A 17,482-nucleotide genomic window follows, 5' to 3' on the forward strand; every position below is an offset into this window, starting at 1 on the left:
TTTTTCCTGACGTGGCACGTTTATCTAGTTGAACTAGCTGGGTCAGCATGTAGGGTCCACTTCTGATTCACCCTTCGTTTTCTTCTCTTCCTTCCCTTACCCCTCAGCTCTCTTCCCTTTTCCTTTCAGCGGTAGAATGGTACCTGGGCAGCGGCAGGATGTAGCAAGGCAATGGTGGGCGGCAGCAAGGTGCTCACCTAAGCTCCTATCAGCGACGAGCCCCCCGCCCCCAACCGAGTCAACTATTAGAGGCTCGGAGCACACCGCTTACCTAGAGCAACATGGCCATCTCGCGACGTGTCAGTGGCCATCTTCCTCTGGTACTCCTGCCAAGCAGTGAGCTGAGCTCGAGGCAAAGAGAGTGGAGTGAAAGAGAAAGGAGAGAGAGAGAATTGGGGACTCCCCAGCTTGACCTCCCCCACTCCGAGGTCCACGGCGGAGGAAAGAAGACGGTGGTAGACGAACCCATCGAGGTTGGGTCATCGTCGTGGTTGCGTCTCCCATGTCTCATTCGAGTGGTTGGGGCGACGGAGGCATGGAGATGTAGGTAGTGTCTGAGGGAAGCGAGATGTGGAGGTTGCCGCCTCTATTTGCCCTTTTTGGATTCCCAGGGTGGATAAGCCGTCGCCACCCATCTCCCTCACTTTGTTGCTGCCCGCAGCTCAACTAGTTCCACCACCGCTAATTCCCTCACCCTATTGCCTCCAGCCGCTCTACTTGTTCTGCCGCGTGCCTAGCTCCCAACCTGCTACCGCAGATGCATCGGAGCATAGGGGTGATACATTGGCCATATTGGCTGACAAGGTGGCGGAAACAATAACCACACGAGCTGGGACCTCTTCCTTCTATGACATGGAAGCATGGGCGCCCCTCCTGCGGCCAACGCATGCCGAAACAACGCAGACCTCAACCTCCCCCCTCTGTTGTCGCCTCGTTGCCCCGCTATCACCGAGAAGACGTGTGTGTTGGGGGGGGGGGAGGGGGGGAGGAGGGGGCATAGCTCCCCTGAGCTCCTCCACTGTCGACACACCACCCTCTCCTCAATCTCCCACCGCCTTGCTGATGAAGTCCGAGAAGACATGGGGCCATGGGGGAGAGAGGGGAGAGGATGACATGTGAGTCCTACTTATTTCTTTTTAATATCTTTGATGACCGGGCTGCTACATGGACGCCACATCAGCAAATACTACATGGACGCCACATTAGCAAATACCACCTTCAATACTACCTAGGAATCATTTTACACCGGTTTTAGTAGTTGAAGGAGTCGTTATACCCGATTATACGGTAGAGAGATGAATCAGATTAGACTATATTTTGTTGAAGTCAGACTTTTCCCTAACTACACCCTCCTCTGTCCTCTCGGTCGGCCCATTACGTGGCCCATTTCAACGTTTTCCCCTCCATGTTTCCGTGGCCATCACTTGCTCTCCGTGAAACAAATCGAATAACTTAATTGGAATCGAACGGTTTGGGAATTTTTCTTTCTCTGGCGCGACCATCGTTGAAGGCTACTCTACGGTTTGCAACAAAGTTTCTATACCAACTACTACGAGTAGTAACAGGGTACGCGAATATATACTCCCATGCTTTTGGTTGCGCTCGTGTTAATTTTGCTCCAACGAGCAGAAAAGCGTGCATCACTATACCACCGGAAACCGCAGGAACGAGACGACAGCACCGTCCCCACGTCGGCGTCATCCATCCATCCATCCATCCAGTGGCTGGCGCGCCGCGAGCGAGCGGACGAGGAAGAACGGAGCACGGATCGCAGCATCCGCGCGCGTGTGACGGCACCGGCGTCTCCTCCCGCTCGAACCCCCCGTGATGAGTGGCCGCGCCGCACGCTGGGCGTGGCGCTGCCGATCACCACCCGCGCGCCGTGCCTCGCGCGATCACCTCATCACATCGGGCACGCGTGAGACGGAAGGACGACGCGGGCACGCGCGCGTCTTTTCTCAGCGATTGTTTCGGTCGCGGAATCGGGTTGGGGCGGACGGAGAAAAGCAGCCATCGACGTACGCCCGGACTAGGGAAGGCATCGTCGTCCAAGAAAAGAGGAAGCCGACAACGGGAATATAAACGAGGACGTCATTACTACTACTACGCTCTTTCTCTCTGGCCTCGCTCCTCTCCTGTTGGTGTGGTGACTGGAGGTTTCTCCTGCTCTTTCCTCTTGGGCCACCTGCGCGTGGACAAGTGGACATGCTGCATTCGTTTTTCTTTGTCAGGGAACAGTGGAGTGGGAAACTGTTTTAAACACTCGGGGTGGACGTCCACCCATTCCTAGCATGTCATTTTAATGGTTATGAAATTTTTTTCAAAAAAATTGGCATGATAGGTTAATATGTAATATATCACTTCACAAACATGCAAAGTTCAAATTTGATTTCTACAAATTGCAACAAAAATAACAAGTTCTTGTTATTTTAGTTACAACTTTTAGAAATCGAATTTGAACTTGCATATTTCTGAAGTGATATATTACATATTAATCTATCTTGTAATTTTTTATGAAATTTTTTCATAATTATTTAGTTGACATACAAGAAACGGGTGGATGTCCATCCGAGATATTAGAATCCATCATAGTGGAGTAACTAATGGTTGTGCATCCCTCGGTTACTTAATTGTTGTGCTACAGGGGATGGTATGTTTGTAGTCGTTAATTCCACAATCGTTGCATCAACATTTTTTTAGACTAAGGGCATTAAGCCCCCATTTCCATTACTAGAAATGACAGATTACAAAAGCAAGTCTTACAAACTGAAACAATAATAAAAAAAAGGAGGCCAACACACTGGCTGTTTTTTCCAGACTAGAACTGTCCAGAAGACACAGAAGAACACATCCTCATCCTCAAACTTGCATAAAAGCAAGTTTAGGGCCTGTTTGGCACAGCTCCAGCTCTGTCGACGGGGGATACCCGTAGACCAGATATAGAGGGTATTGGGGTACACTGGTACGAGGATCTACGTAGTACGACATCAAGGAAACGGAAAACATGGATTATACTGGTTCAGTCCCCTTGATAGGTAATAGCCCTAATGCAGTTGATATGGGATTATATAGTGAAAACCACAGATTACAAAGGGAATAGCAGAACTCGATGATACCGACGAGACCGTAGTCAAGTTGGTTCGACTAGATCACCCGGCGATTTGGCTCCTGTAGGTTCCAGCTTCGTAGGCTGTGGTGGTTGTCTTGGCTATAAGATTTGATGCCTTAGGTCCTCTCGGGGGGTCCCTTTTATACCGCAGGTCAGTTGGTCTCCGAGTAGAACTCGGAGACATCGGATCCTACACAATACAGTGACGATCCACTTCTATCCGAGTAGGACTCCTTCCGTCTGTGGACTCCGTGATGGATTTCCTTAACGTGTACATAAAGCGTCCGTATACGTGCAGGTATACCATATCAATACACGACATATATCCAAGGGTAGAGGGTATACCTTATCCGTAACCCTGACAAGCTCCACCCCTCCTGGAGCTGGAGCTCAGCCAAACAGTTTCAGCTCCACCAAAACTGGGAGTGAAGTTAGGTGGAGCTCTCTCACAAAATGAACTAAAGTTGTGGAGCTGGATTTAGACAGCTCCACAATTCCACTCCAGACCCAACTCCTGGAGTTAAATTGAGGAGTTGGAGCTGTACCAAACAAGCCCTTAATAGTATATCCCACTACTAGCACCAAATCATCTATAGCCAATGTAATAGCCAATTCATACAATAGTTACTTACTATACTATTAATACCTGGTCCCACCTGTCATACACACATTACGTCTTGGAGTCCGTGCTGCAGCTGGCTACTGATCTGTAGCCCGCTGCTCTTCTCTCTCTTCATTTATCTCTTTAAAATATGTTTATAGCTGGCTTATAGCCTGCTATTGTACCTGCTCTAACAAGACTTCAGGGACTAACAAGGACCGAAAACCCAACAGCAAAAGATCAGCACTGCAGCCTCCCCAACGGCCTCCATCCAAATCTGGAGTTGTACACTTCACTTGCAATTTGCCTTATGAGCTTGGCCCCAAGAGCAGCCTTCTTTGATCTGTCTCCAGCTTCTACAAAAGAGCCCATGATTCCATCCAGTGGCAAACCAAGAAAACTACATCAGTGGGATCATTAGGCAAATTTTTATCAAAGCAGGCTTTATTTCTGGTCTTCTAAACAGTCCAGATTACAGCAGCAATACCAATGACAATCAGATTTTTGGTTTTATTTGAGAAAGCAGAAAGCCAAGTCGCAAAAAGATGTTGGCAATCTTTAGCCGTTTTGAGGTCAAAAGCACACTATATATGATGTTCCAAATTAATCTGACAAGAGAGCAACAATCGTTGCATCAACATGTTTCCGTTTTGTCCCAAGTGAAATGCAGCTGTGATGAATGGCACCGTCCGACGCTAAATATGTGAGGTACAATAACTGCATGCCTCTCCGAAGTCCAAGTGAACAAGTGACCAACACATGGACCATGATTAGGCAACTGCATGAACGTCCAAGATTAGCATCCACCTCCAACCGTAGCATTCAGCTTGCCAAGCTCGATCGATGCAGTGCCTGCCTGCCGGCTGGGTCAGATTATTGACGTTAATGGACGCCGACGACGGACAGCAGCGCCGGGCCGGGTGCTCTCCGTGTGTATGTGGACCCTGCAAAGAAAAAATCAAATCTGCTGGTGGCATCAACCCATTGGCCCTCCTGCGTCCAGGCCGCCCCGCGCTGCCTCCCAGCCTCACGATGCAGCCCCGCTCCGCCAACGCAAATACTACGGGCGCGCTACTGGTGGTTGCGGGTTGCGCTCCGATCCGCGTGCGCGCTTGCTTGCTAGTACTACGTATAGTACGTTACGTTTGCCGCCTCTGGCCACGTCGCGAGGAAAGGGCAGCCACAAGTAGGCGCGGAGGCAGGCAGGCAGCAGGCCACGCTCCCCTCGCAGCCACCATGCATAAGCGTCGCCTCCGTCTCTCCTCTCTTCTCCCCTCTCCTCGTAACGTGTCCGCTTCTTCCCCCACCCGTCCCCCACCACCTACTACCCTGATCTTTTCCCCCACACGCGAGGCGAGAACTTATATCACCGGCAAAGGAAGGCAGCCGGGAGCCGCTGCTGCTGCGGTAGCTAGCTTGCTTGCCGTTCGTTCGTGTGTGTGTGCGTGTGCGTAAGCTTAAGAGGTTGATTGGCTAAGCTAGCAAGCCGGCCGCATGGCGACTTCCGGCGACGTCGAAGAGGTGCCGGAGCCGGGCATGGATCACCCGGCTGAGCCATGCATGGGCGTCGGCGGCGACCAGCTGGTGCCGACGACGGAGGAAATAAGCCTCCCGCTGGCGGCCGAGACGACGTCAGATCACCATGAAGCGGCACAGCTGGAGCAGTCCGCGGAGACGTCGACGTCAGAGTCGGAATCAGAGGAGGTGGCCGCCAAGACGACGTCCGATTCCAGTGAGGCGGCGGCGGTTATTCCCAAGCACGCCGCGGAGGGTTCGTCGACGGCGTCAGAGGAGGAGCAGGTAGCGAAGAAGGAGCTGAAGGAAGCCGAGGAGGACGATGGCCTGCAGGGCGAGAGCGCGCGGGAGAGGCTGAAGCGGCACAGGCGGGAGATGGCCGGGAGGGTGTGGGTGCCGGACATGTGGGGGCAGGAGAAGCTGCTCAAGGACTGGGTGGACTGCGCCGCCTTCGACCGCCCGCTCGTGCCGCCCGACCTGCTCACGGCGCGCCGGGCGCTCGTCGCCGAGTGCTGCGCGCGCCGCCCGGACCGGACGACGACGCCGCCCGCCAGATCCAGCCCTCTCCGGGTGCAAAAAAGCTGCTCCTGATTATCGAGCTTGATTACTAGCAGCGCTTCAATTCGCCTCCAGCTTCACTAGCCATATTAGCTAGCCGCGTGCATACGCCTTCTTTTTTTGCTCAAATAAGAGATATTACCCTTCTTGTTTCCGAGTTGTGAAGGTCCTTTTTTTTTCCTGTTCTAAACTTCTAATTCTGATGATAGTGTGAATTACATTTACTGATTTACACATATATGAGCTTTCCCTGCATAAAGAAAGGGTTTTGTCATGTATATATGAGTTTGATTAGATTGTATACCCTGCTATCTCTAATTATGTGTTCCAGCTCGTCAGTACGTTGTCATCACACACTCACACAAAGCTACTTAAAGAACAACGCTACCGGTGATATTGTCACACTAGCTAGTACAGAAATGTTAATCCAATAATCCCTGCAAATTCGAAAACCGGGCGGTAAACTGCCAGTTTCGAACCGACCACTAGCGGCAGTAATAGAAATTAACTATCACTGATATATTTTGATCATCCTTTCTAGCGTTAATTATGGCTAGCTAGCTAGCATACATATCATATCATCACATGTAGCTAGTTTAAGCTTTCGCTGGAATAATTATATATACATGCTTTAATCAATTGATTTAGATTGTTTGCTTAGGAAAATATCATGTGAAATTAATGTGGGTATCGTACGTGCGATCGATCGGGCAGGTTTAGATCGCCATCTAAGAATTCATTGCGTTTGCTAATTATTTCCTGGCGGCGAACCTTTTCAACAACTAATGACGTGGTTTCCTGTCATTCTTTCGTTTGTTCTTCGCTAGAGGAAAAATATTTGTTCAGCTTTGCGTCTTTACTTGTTGATAACGTGCTACTAGTATTCTCATGAGCAATTGCTTGTTATCATTGAAGACGTGATCATCTAGCATGTACGCGTACGTACTGAGGTCAAAACTTAAATCATCAGCGTCGATATGTATCTAGTTACTATATATTATGGTCTTTATAGGTGACAGATAATTGATGAAGATGAATTTATAACTATTATTGGAGAGTACATAGAAGTGAATTAAATATTTAAAAACTTATAAATTGATTAAAAATATTTTAAAAAAATTGAAAATCACATCGTTTATCAACTTGGAAAGCACGCTTGTACATAATAATTCTTTTTTTAACAAACTGACACTGAGATTATGCCAATTGTATTGAATATGACAGATAAGAACTGCACAAGTGAAACCCTATATAGGTATAAAAGGAAAAAAAAAAAAGAGCACTCTAAAGCACTATGCTACACAGTCCTTTCGCTATATATGGTTCAAGTCATTGCCTCCTTTTTGATCTTTGCGTAAGTTATGAAGAAGCGTTATGAAATTCAGAGGTATATTCAAAAGAATATCTTCATAACTACACGTGTACTGTGGTTTTGTATTAATGCAATTTTCTTCAAACAATTAATACAAGAGTATCTCATTTTTGCCTGATACACAAGTGGAATTACCTTCTAGAAGTCAGAAGATATGCATATCCATGGTCAAATAAAAATGATCGTGGACTATGGTGTACCACGAAAGTCCTTTGGCCTACATGCTGTACTTCTTTCAGAAAGCGAGGAGAAATATATCCTCATATTATTAGCAACCCTCTTCAATTCAATAATCCTGGGAATGCCTGTTCTTACTAGAATCATGAACAATCCTGCATATTGAAAGAACAGTTGGTAACATATATACCATAACTAGCTGTAGAGTAGTTTATAATATAATACCTCCATTTTGAAATGTTTTGATATATTTTTGAACTAACTAACGTGTCATAAAAAAGAAAGGAAAAAAGAGAGGAGTAGTATACAGTCATAAAATTAATTAGTAATACAGCAGTAGTAATAACTAGTTGAATTAGCTAGCTACAGCTATATAGTCCAACACTTACATATGTTACATGAAACTGCTGTGGTTGAAAGTGGTTGCATGTCTTAATCTTATACACTGTAACTGATTTAAACTATACTTCGTTGCAACTAATGTATTACTCCAGTAAGTAAACATAGTACTTGTTGTGTTCTGAAGTATGTGCAATCAAACTCTGTATAGCAAAATATTCATATATTTGCTAATATACATATAAGAATGAATCGTGCGCTGGTAGAAAAATGATATCATTTATACGGGTGTTTATCAAACCACTGCAGCCTGTGAAATTAATCCTATACTTGCATGCATATGTAGTTTAACAAACCGGCCACAATAAACTCTTTACACACAGAGAACCACCTCGGACATCATAACGACTACATATATGTAGGATCTAAAAGGGTCTTTCCCACCCCAAAAGCTAGCCATTGAGGTGAGGGACTCCCCTATTTATATCTTAGGTCTTTTGCCCTTCCACAACCAATGTAAGACTATTCAACAATCTCCCCCTTCACACATTGGTGTCCCTCAGCCCTTCACCGCCCCTTCATCGTATCTGGGCCCCACCGGCCCATGGTCCATCAGGTATACGGGCCCCGCAGGCACCCACGGTCCATCAGGCCTTCACACACTGTGTCCATGGGGCCAAAGATGTTAACCTAGCCAGGCTCTGATACCACTTGTAGGATCGAACACAAGTAACCAAGTCTACCAGAGAGGGGGTGAATGGTAGGGACATATATACTTAACTATTAAAACTACATGTATATAGTACTTATATATTTATTTGTATATTTATTACTAGTAGTATTAGTTTATGTCGAGTAATTATTTTTTATTTGTGCACTACTTCATATTGTTTCAGGATGTGAAACTGAAACAGGGTAGTCGTCCTTTTTCATAGTTTTTTAAATCCCTACTCGATAATACTCGCTATATTTCTCATATATTTGTTTTTTAAAGCAGCTTCTTTGGATATCTCTAGTCATATTCATACTAGATGAAATTTTGTGTTCTCCCTAGACAGTTTCACTTAAAGGAAAAACTTCTCTATGTGTCAGAGTTATGGATACCATATACCTGATATTAGTTGACTAAATCTCGGCAGGACCCACCATATACCATATCTTATACGGAAACAACTTTCGGATATAGGAAGAGTTCCGCATAAGTAAAGATGAATAGAGTTCTATATGGAAACGACAAGGACTATCCGGATTGTATCCATATTAGTTTCCCTAGTTCTACTTGGACAAGGGGACATCTATGGGTATAAATACAAGGCCCCCTAGGAGTAGAGGGGGGAATCAACATACACGGAACACATCCACCACAGTCTAGGAAGCCGGAGCCTACAGGAGCCAAGTCGCCGAGTGATCTAGTCGAGCCAACTCGACTAGATCTCATGTCTCACTATGCAGCTTGTGTGAGTTCTGTTCAATCTCCTGTAACCTGTATGGATCGAGACTTGCTTAAACTAGCTAGTAAATCTAATGCCCATGTATATGCTTGGTGCTAACTTGGCTAGGGATTTCTATTACTGAATGTAAGAGGCATACAACGGATGGGTGTATTGGCATTGATGGCAACCCGATGCCTAAGCATATCACATGTATTAGTGAATAGGCGTCACGTTCTATTACTGCCCGGCCTACTATGGGATCACGTTGAACCTTGCCGTTTGCTTAGAGTTTTATCGCTTATGTTTATATTAAGTTCATGGCCATACCTATATTTTCTTTCATCATCCACACCACTGGTTCTAAGGACACTCGACTTTTGTATCGTGATAGTTCACACTGCCTACATACAGATACCCACGGAAGAAAACTAAATTATAACTTGATCAAGGATCTCTATTCGAAGACTAGATCGCCATCCGTGTACGAGGTAGAAAATCTCTCTGGCCACCTACTTTAAATGCAAATTAGTCGCAGTAGTAAACCCCTACAAATTAGGCTTATGGATGATAGCCCAAGACCAAAGTCAATGTATGATAAAAAGATAACCTGCAAAGGAGAAGAAATATATTTTGTTAAAAACTATATTATTAAATGTCGTTCCAAGCAAAAAAAAAAAAAAGAAAGAAAAGGTAATATGTACTCTTGACTTTGACTCAGAGATCGTCACCCAAACAAGTGTGAGATATTTCTCAGCGGATAAATGCTCGAAGCAAACTGAATTAGTGACTAAACCAATCGAACTAGCTGATATTAAAAAATAAATGTTGTATAGTTTTTTTCCTTGTATAAAGTAGGAATAAGTCCATTTTGCCTCCCTCATCTCTTGCGCTTGCGTGAATAACACCCCTCAACTGGAAAACCGGGTATAACGCCTCCTCCTTCTCTGAAAACCAGAGCAAATTACCTCCCTCGGTGGTTTGGCTGGCGGTTTCGTCCGACGTGGCGTTGTTGACCCGGTTGACGAGCTGACTCAACGTAGTGGGACCCACATGTCAGTGCAAACTCTCCTTCCCTTCTTCCTCCTCCCCCTCTCTCTCCCTTATCTCTCTCTCTCCCTCGGCCTTTTCTCTGAACCTTGGCTGGAGCAGCGTCGGCGGCGGTAGGGAGCGGCGGCGGTGGCGGAATATCTGCTCCTAATATAGAGGTGTATTCCGGCGACTGGCGGGGAGAACCAGAGGCGCGCGGCGGCCGGCGGTGGCTCTCGTTGGTGGCAGCGGCGCTCGCTAGCGACGGACGGGGAGTAGACTGGCGGGGAGGAGCTCGGCGTCGGTGGCGGCTGACGGGGAGAGGCGCGCGGTGGCCGGCGGCGACGGCGCTCCTGGGTAGCGGCAAGGTCCCCACAACGAAGACGGCGGCCGGTCGTCGGGGCGGAGAAGGGAGCGGAGCTCGGAGGATGGAGACGCGCTCGGTCGGTCGAGAGAGGTGGCGTGGATTCGAGGAGGAGACGCTGCTCCCTAGGCGTGGGTCGGCCAGCAAGCTCGAGCTTGCTCGCTTGTCGGCGGAAAGGCTGAGCGGCAGCGGCGCTCGTCGGCGGAAAGTCTGTAGCGGTGGGTGGCGGTGGCAAGCCCGACGTCTTCCGTCGCCGCCGCCTTCTCCGCCTTACCGTCGCCACTGCTCCGCCGCTCCCTACCGCCGTCCCCACCGCCACCGCCGCTGCTCCCTACCGCCGCCACCCCGAGCCCGGTGGCGAGCTCCGCGGTGACGGTGTCCTTGCCGCCACGGGTGCTCGACTCGAAGACGAACCTGGAGCTGAGGCCCGTCGTGTTCCTGGCCTTGACGAGCCTATCCCTCGCCTGCTCGAGCTCGTCGCCGTCGACGAGGAGCAGCGCGCCGGCCGCGTCGAGCGCGACCTTCACCCGGACGGGGAGCTCCGGCAGGTGGAACACTTTGGCGCTGCTCGTGTACAGCGCGACGAGACGGTAGATCTGCTCGTGCCCGTCCATGTGCTTGATCATGTCGACGAACTTCTCCCGCTGCAGCCGCTTGATGATCTCAGCCTGCAACGCGAGCGTCTCAGTGAAGAAGCAGGTAATCACCATGGTTGTTGATCGAGAGTTCGAGCTCATGAGGCGTACACCCCGGGTGGTTGTGGTGGTGTGGGTGCTGCCGCGGCTGCGGCCGAGGCGGAGGCGGGTGGCCGGAGTTGCCGAGGAAGGCGAAGCGAATGAGGGTCTCGCCGGACTTGAGCAGGCTGCAGAAGTTGTCGGCGACGGTGGGGATTGTCTTTGGCCTAGCCTCCGACGGCGGCGCAGGCAACTGACATGTGGGCCCAATAATATGTTTTTATTGTTTTACTCACTGACATGTGGGTCCCATTTACATTTGTTTTTATTTTAGTGCCACGTAAGCGCCACGTCGATGCCACATGGAAGTCAACCCGCCACGTAAGTGCCACGTAGGACAAAACCGCCTCCAAAACCGCCGAGGGAGGTGATTTGCTCTGGTTTTCAGAGAAGAAGGAGGCGTTATACCCGGTTTTTCGGTTGAGGGATGTTATTCACACAAGCACAAGAGATGAGGGAGGTTAAATGGACTTATTCCTATAAAGTATACCGCCATTTCGATGTCTGGTCCCTGAAGGCCCTGGACGGCTGCACGCGCCGATGCTGCTGCCCAATAGCCGCTCGCCCGTGGCCCAGTGGCCCGTCTTGCTGCTGCAGTGTCAGACCAGCCCACATTTTCCTCCCCCATACAATGGGCCCAACCACCCCCGCCCACAGGGTGGCTTTGCCTTGCTCTCACGCACTCACGCTGGCCTCCCCGTAGCCGTCACCGTCGCATGCGTCCTTTGCCTGCCTGCCTCGTGCCTGCCACCTCCGCTGGACACTGTGGCAGTTAGCGAGGTAGCTAGTGAGCCACGGTTCAAGACCGAACCCTCTGCATCGCTGTGCAACTGTGCATGCCGTCTCTCTCTCTGTCTCTCACTCTAATCCGAAACACAACCACCCGTGAGTCCGTCACCGCTCCTGCTCCCAGTAGTCCAGTACTCTCGCTCCACTCTCCTCGCCGAGTCGCCGTCGCCGCCTCGGCCAGCTTCGGATTGGGTTCCAGCACCGGGGCGGATAATCTGCTGCTGCTGCAAGGTCAGTCTCGCGCGCGCTCCCTTCCCCGGGTTGATCACCGCGTGCGGCGCCTTGGTGACGTGAAAGCGATCCCGCGCAGCATTACGTAGTTTTAATTAATTCTCTTGTGTACTTCACGCTAGCTTCTTGCGGGTAGTCTCGATTTCTGTTTCCGTTTCTGCTTCCGTTCTTTTCTCCTTTTGGACGAATGCGCTGCTTCCTGTGGTGAGAGCAAAAGGCTCTGGTTGCATGACTTGCATCCAAATCTGAGTAATTTAGACAATGTATGCAGATCTTCTAGCAGCCTGGACCCTAGAGGGGGATACTATATACAGTGCAGTTGTTTGTCTGTGAGACTGTGAAACTGTTTTTTGAAGGGAGTTATCTGTGTAAATGTATAATCATTTCATTCTGAACTGGTCATGACATCTGTTGAACATCGCAAATGTGGAGTAAGACCAGTTGGGTCGAACTTGTAAGTTTAGTAACCAACTGAAGCCTATAGATTAGGTAGCCTCATGTATGCTCTTCTCCATATGATTCATACGGGTGGCCCTCGTAGCTCCAGTTTCGTTCTTCTGTAGGTGTCCAAATCTGAAAAAAGAAAAAAAAAACCATGCATGCAGTTCTTTCAGTATCTTAATTAAAGGGGGTTACTGCATTGTAGTTCTTCAGCTTGCCCTGAATTGCTCCACATATACTCCATTCACTCGGCATGCCATCTGTCAAACACGGCAAATCTGCAGACAAGCACTTGGACAATCAGTTGTGTCGAACTTGCTAATATGGTAGTGATCATTTCGGGGTTCACTTATAACAATATCAAATCACTTAGGCCCTCTTTGTTTAGGTTTAGGGTTATTGGTTTAGACTTTTAAGTCAGCTTATTGGCTTATATGATTTATAAGTCAGTGGATTTAATGTTCTAAGTTTAGTGCTAGAGTTATACATCTACCTCATATAAGCCAAAAAAGTTTCCCCAACGTAACTTTTGGCTTAATAGTGTTAGAGTGGTTTATGGCTTTAAAAAAGCCAAACGAAAAAGCTACTTGTTTATTTAGATTTAGACTTTTTGGCTTATAAGCCTAAACAAAGAGGGCCTTAGAGGGTATCCGATTTTTTTTATAAAAAAAACATTTAGAGGGAATCCGAAGCTGCTGTAGTTTTTAGTGCTACACTGCCATTTTGTGGTACCAAAATTTGCATTGGCATCTCCTTATTAAGAACTGTAAAATATCTTTACATAGTAATATGGAGAAATGCTGCAAATACTTAACGTTTGCTTGTGAAAGTCCCAAAGTTGCCATCCACACCCTTATTGCAAGTACTTGTGGCAAAGGATTTTTTTTTCATCGCTATCTTTATACTGCTAGCTAGTAAGTTTCTAAAAGCTTGGTATTATTAGAATGTATTAAAGTGGATGTAAGTGGGGATGACAATGAACCACGTAGAGCTTCCCACGGAAATGGAACAGACTGTTCATTACTACCAACTTCAACTTGATACGTGACGCGTCATGCACCTTTGATCCAATCCATATCCAAATATATCCGAATGGCAGTTGGTTTGGATTAAATTAGTTTTATTTCTGCATCAGGTAGTTGACTGTAATACCATTATCTGCAGTTCAAGTTTGTTTCTAACAATGGCTTGCACAGCAACACTTCCTCAAAGAGCTGATAATTTTTTTTCCTTGAAAAATTAAAATTATTGCAATTCGAGAAAATGTAGCTGTGCATCCAGCTTCTAATGTTACAACTGTTATTCATAACTTCTAATACTCTGTTTGAATTTAGTACTAGTGAGAAAGATCCAGGGAAGAGTTTATGTATATGGATTTGCTAGCGATGAATGTGACAAGATTAGATATCTCATCAAGAGACATTTCTCTGTATATTTCCTGCTAAGATTGTTGGAAAACCAAAGTTGGGTGTTAATCCTTGCTTTCAGAAGTACTCTTTATCCAGAAATAAGAACACGGTAGCTTGGGCATCCAATAGCTATTCAGTGAACACAATTTGTCTTGTTCGACAGTACAAGAACTTTACACCTTTTTAAGCATTGTGACCATTGAAATTATTTTTAAAAAGTAAAGCAAGATCTCCACTGTGACCATTGTGACCTTTTTAACGGAGGGAGTATTTGCTTCCTTCCTTTCAAAATTTTTTTTGTTCCTTTCAAAAATTAGTATTTGCTTCCCAGAAGGTTTCAGTTTCTTCCTTGACCATTGGCTTGTCAAATTCTTTTCAGTGCTTTCCTACTATGATGCTCTGCCTTCTTTTTTTCTGCTCTGCCAAATGTTTGTCTTCCAACTGAAACGTGAAAAAATGTTGGTTGAAAGAAGAAATTACGTTGGAATATGGGCGTTCAGAGTTCAGTTCTGTACATCCTGAGACAAGAAATTATTTATTAGTAGAAGGTTCATATTAATCGTCTGCCAGCTGATCTACTGAATGCAATTATTTACGGAGTTGCTAGAAATATGGTGCTATATGCTACTCGATTTTTTTTCAGCCACTTACACAGTAGTTACACCTCATTTACACCCCACTTACATATGTAATTAGTATGTAATTTTCGAATTTACATATGTAAATTTAGTACTTACATATGTAATTTTGAGACTTACATTGTAAATACATTAAAATTACATATGTAATTAGGGACTTACAATATAAATACATGCCAACTATTTTTTAATAAAAAATATGGCGTCATAAATATAGCTACACCCTTCCTTATTGGCATCTCCTCTCTTGCTTCTGATTACCATTATTTTTCAGATCTCGAATACCCAGACTTCGAGAGATGGCAACAACTACCGTCACCACACCAATTCTCTGCAACCTCAGCGCCAAGCCACGCGACACCCTGCGCCTGCCGACGACGCGTTCGCCGAACGACGGCACGAGGCGAACGACGCTCCACCTGAGCTCGTCAAGAGCCCGCGGCGACTTGATCCGCGCCGCCGCCGCCGTCTACACGGTGAAGCTCATCGGGCCGGAGGGGCAGGAGAGCGTGATCAAGGTGCCGGAGGACACCTACATCCTGGACGCGGCCGAGGAAGCCGGCGTCGACCTGCCCTACTCGTGCCGCGCCGGCGCGTGCTCCACCTGCGCCGGCAAGGTCGTCGAGGGCGGCGTCGACCAGTCGGACCAGTCGTTCCTCGACGACGCCCAGGTCGGCGCCGGCTACGTGCTCACCTGCGTCGCGTACCCGACCGCCAACAGCGTCATCCAGACGCACAAGGAGGCAGACCTGTATTAGTTAGCTAGCTGCGTTGCACTTGATGATTTGATCCATCACTTTCGATGCAATCTTGACACTGTGGTTTGCACATGCACTTGCCGTTGAAACTAGCCAGAATTTATCGTCATCTTCCACTTGGATTGAGTTAAGTGTACGTTCTTGTCTCTGCATTGTTCTCAATGGATATCTCGGAATCTGTCAAGCCTGTCGTGAAGTCGATGGCCGGGGATGCTGCATTATGCAGCAATCGGTTTCAGTTCTCGCCGCCGTTCTCGCGGCGTCCATGAGAAAGAATCAAAAAGGGATGAAGCTTTCAGGAATATTTCAGTATATATTGAAAGCGAAATAATCCACGCAATATATACTGATTGTACAGAATAATGCAAATGTGGTACACTTGAATATGTCCTTGCCATTTTCAGCCATATGTTATGGAAATTAACAAATACTATCGAATTGGATTGGTCTTGCATGTTTTGCAGCAGCAGGTGTCGCATCACCGAAAGGCCACCGGTAGAGAGCGCAATTATTTGGATGGTTTTGGTTGCTGCACGACGTGAACTGAAAGCTATGCCACTTGAACCAAGTATACCACATTACCACCATGGAAACTGGAAAGCTCTCTCGATCTCGACAGAATGAAGGATTGCCGGCGGAATGGGGATTCGCTCTTTTTTCTGAACTCTGAACTTGTTCTGATCCTGGCTGGTACGTGTTGGTGGCTGATGAGACTGAAGTTTCAGAATGGGGCTCCGGTGGGTTTTGGTGTAGGTGCAATGGGGAAAAAGCAGCGCAATGCCTACAAATGGAGGGTGCCAGCGTGTACATGAATGCATCGAACTGATTTGAGTGTATCTGCACAGGATATTCGGTCGGCGTTAGGTGAAGGATGACCTGTCCGTCCAGGGTGATGGGGGCAAACAAAAGCCGATGAAACAAAAGACGATGAACTGGCTGAAAGACGGTTTGTAGCTAGCGTAATGGTTCCCAATGAAAAGGGTACATCGATGATTCGAATGTATAGCATATTAAATTATTGACATGAATCACAAGATTGATCCGAGTCATGCTTGCATAAAGCTCCGAACATCACGCTCAGGTAGTTCGAGGTTTGGTCCTGCATGACCGGAAATATGTCATTGTAAAGCAGACCGATAAAATTTGCTTTACATGCAACAACTTTAGCCTGAGTAGCGCCAAGTGAGAAGAAATTTGCACATATGCCATCGAAAAAAACTGGCTTAAATTTGCACATATGCCATCGAAAAAACTGGCTTTGCTAGAATGATATCATTTAGATAGGCTTATAATATGCGACAATCAGATAGAAGATGCTCGCTCTAATACCATCATAAACGATTTTGCTCTCGGATCTTCTCGTTCCTCCCTCCAGGTCCGGCCGAGTAATGCTCCGGCAGAGCTCGATATCCTTGGATCAGCCAGCCACATGAGCGAAGTGTACGTGCTGTGTGCACGTACGTTCCAGGAATTCGTCTTCGTAGCGTTTGAAGTCGTGCTGGACTGTAATTTCCTGTGATCCTCGTTTTCTAATCATCAGGAGTAACATCTCCCTAAAGTTATTTTATGAATTACGAGTGAGTTCCGAACTTTGTACTTGTCGCTCGCATAAAGCTTCGCTGACTGGGCTGTATGCTCAGTAGACGTGGCAATATTGTCGTAGCAAATAGGGGTGGACATTCGGTCTGATTTCTTTTGATCTTTTCAGTCTTTGAAAAGTGTAGACCGAATTTCAACGCAAAAATATCAGGATCGATAAATTCGGTCTCGGTCTCGGTCCTGACCGAAATTCAACAACATTTTCATATATGCAAAGAAAGAATGAAAAATTTCAACACAAAAATCATAAAAAAAAATTCGTAAGCACTTATAAGAAAATATTCTTATTAGATTGCATGCCTAGAAAAAGTAGGGATGTAAAAATTAGAATTTAATCCTACTGAACATAGTGGATTGTAGGTTGCATTTAGATTTTTTTTTTTTTGTTA

The 17,482-nt window shown here is 46.9% G+C and overlaps 2 protein-coding genes across 2 annotated transcripts; both read left to right on the forward strand.

Moving 5' to 3' along the window:
* Positions 1 to 4,911: 4,911 nt before the first annotated feature.
* On the forward strand, positions 4,912 to 6,109 carry LOC127771392 (uncharacterized). Its single transcript, XM_052297295.1, has one exon. It carries the CDS (start codon positions 5,205 to 5,207, stop codon positions 5,814 to 5,816), a length of 612 nt encoding a protein of 203 aa, XP_052153255.1. The 5' UTR covers positions 4,912 to 5,204; the 3' UTR covers positions 5,817 to 6,109.
* Positions 6,110 to 12,049: 5,940 nt separating this feature from the next.
* Positions 12,050 to 15,646, forward strand: LOC127769655 (uncharacterized). The gene is made up of 2 exons (XM_052295265.1): positions 12,050 to 12,248; positions 15,011 to 15,646. The coding sequence occupies exon 2, from the start codon at positions 15,036 to 15,038 to the stop codon at positions 15,492 to 15,494; it is 459 nt and encodes a 152-aa protein (XP_052151225.1). The 5' UTR covers positions 12,050 to 12,248; positions 15,011 to 15,035; the 3' UTR covers positions 15,495 to 15,646.
* The last annotated feature ends 1,836 nt before the right edge of the window (positions 15,647 to 17,482 follow it).

The sequence above is a fragment of the Oryza glaberrima genome, chromosome 4 (genome assembly GCF_000147395.1).
Source record: "Oryza glaberrima chromosome 4, OglaRS2, whole genome shotgun sequence".
In the NCBI taxonomy this organism is placed as follows: domain Eukaryota; kingdom Viridiplantae; phylum Streptophyta; class Magnoliopsida; order Poales; family Poaceae; genus Oryza; species Oryza glaberrima.

What these genes read in the sequence shown, in the direction of transcription:
- LOC127769655 (XM_052295265.1), top strand. Translation starts at nt 15,036, where the DNA reads ATGGCAACAACTACCGTCACCACACCAATTCTCTGCAACCTCAGCGCC.
- LOC127771392 (XM_052297295.1), top strand. Translation starts at nt 5,205, where the DNA reads ATGGCGACTTCCGGCGACGTCGAAGAGGTGCCGGAGCCGGGCATGGAT.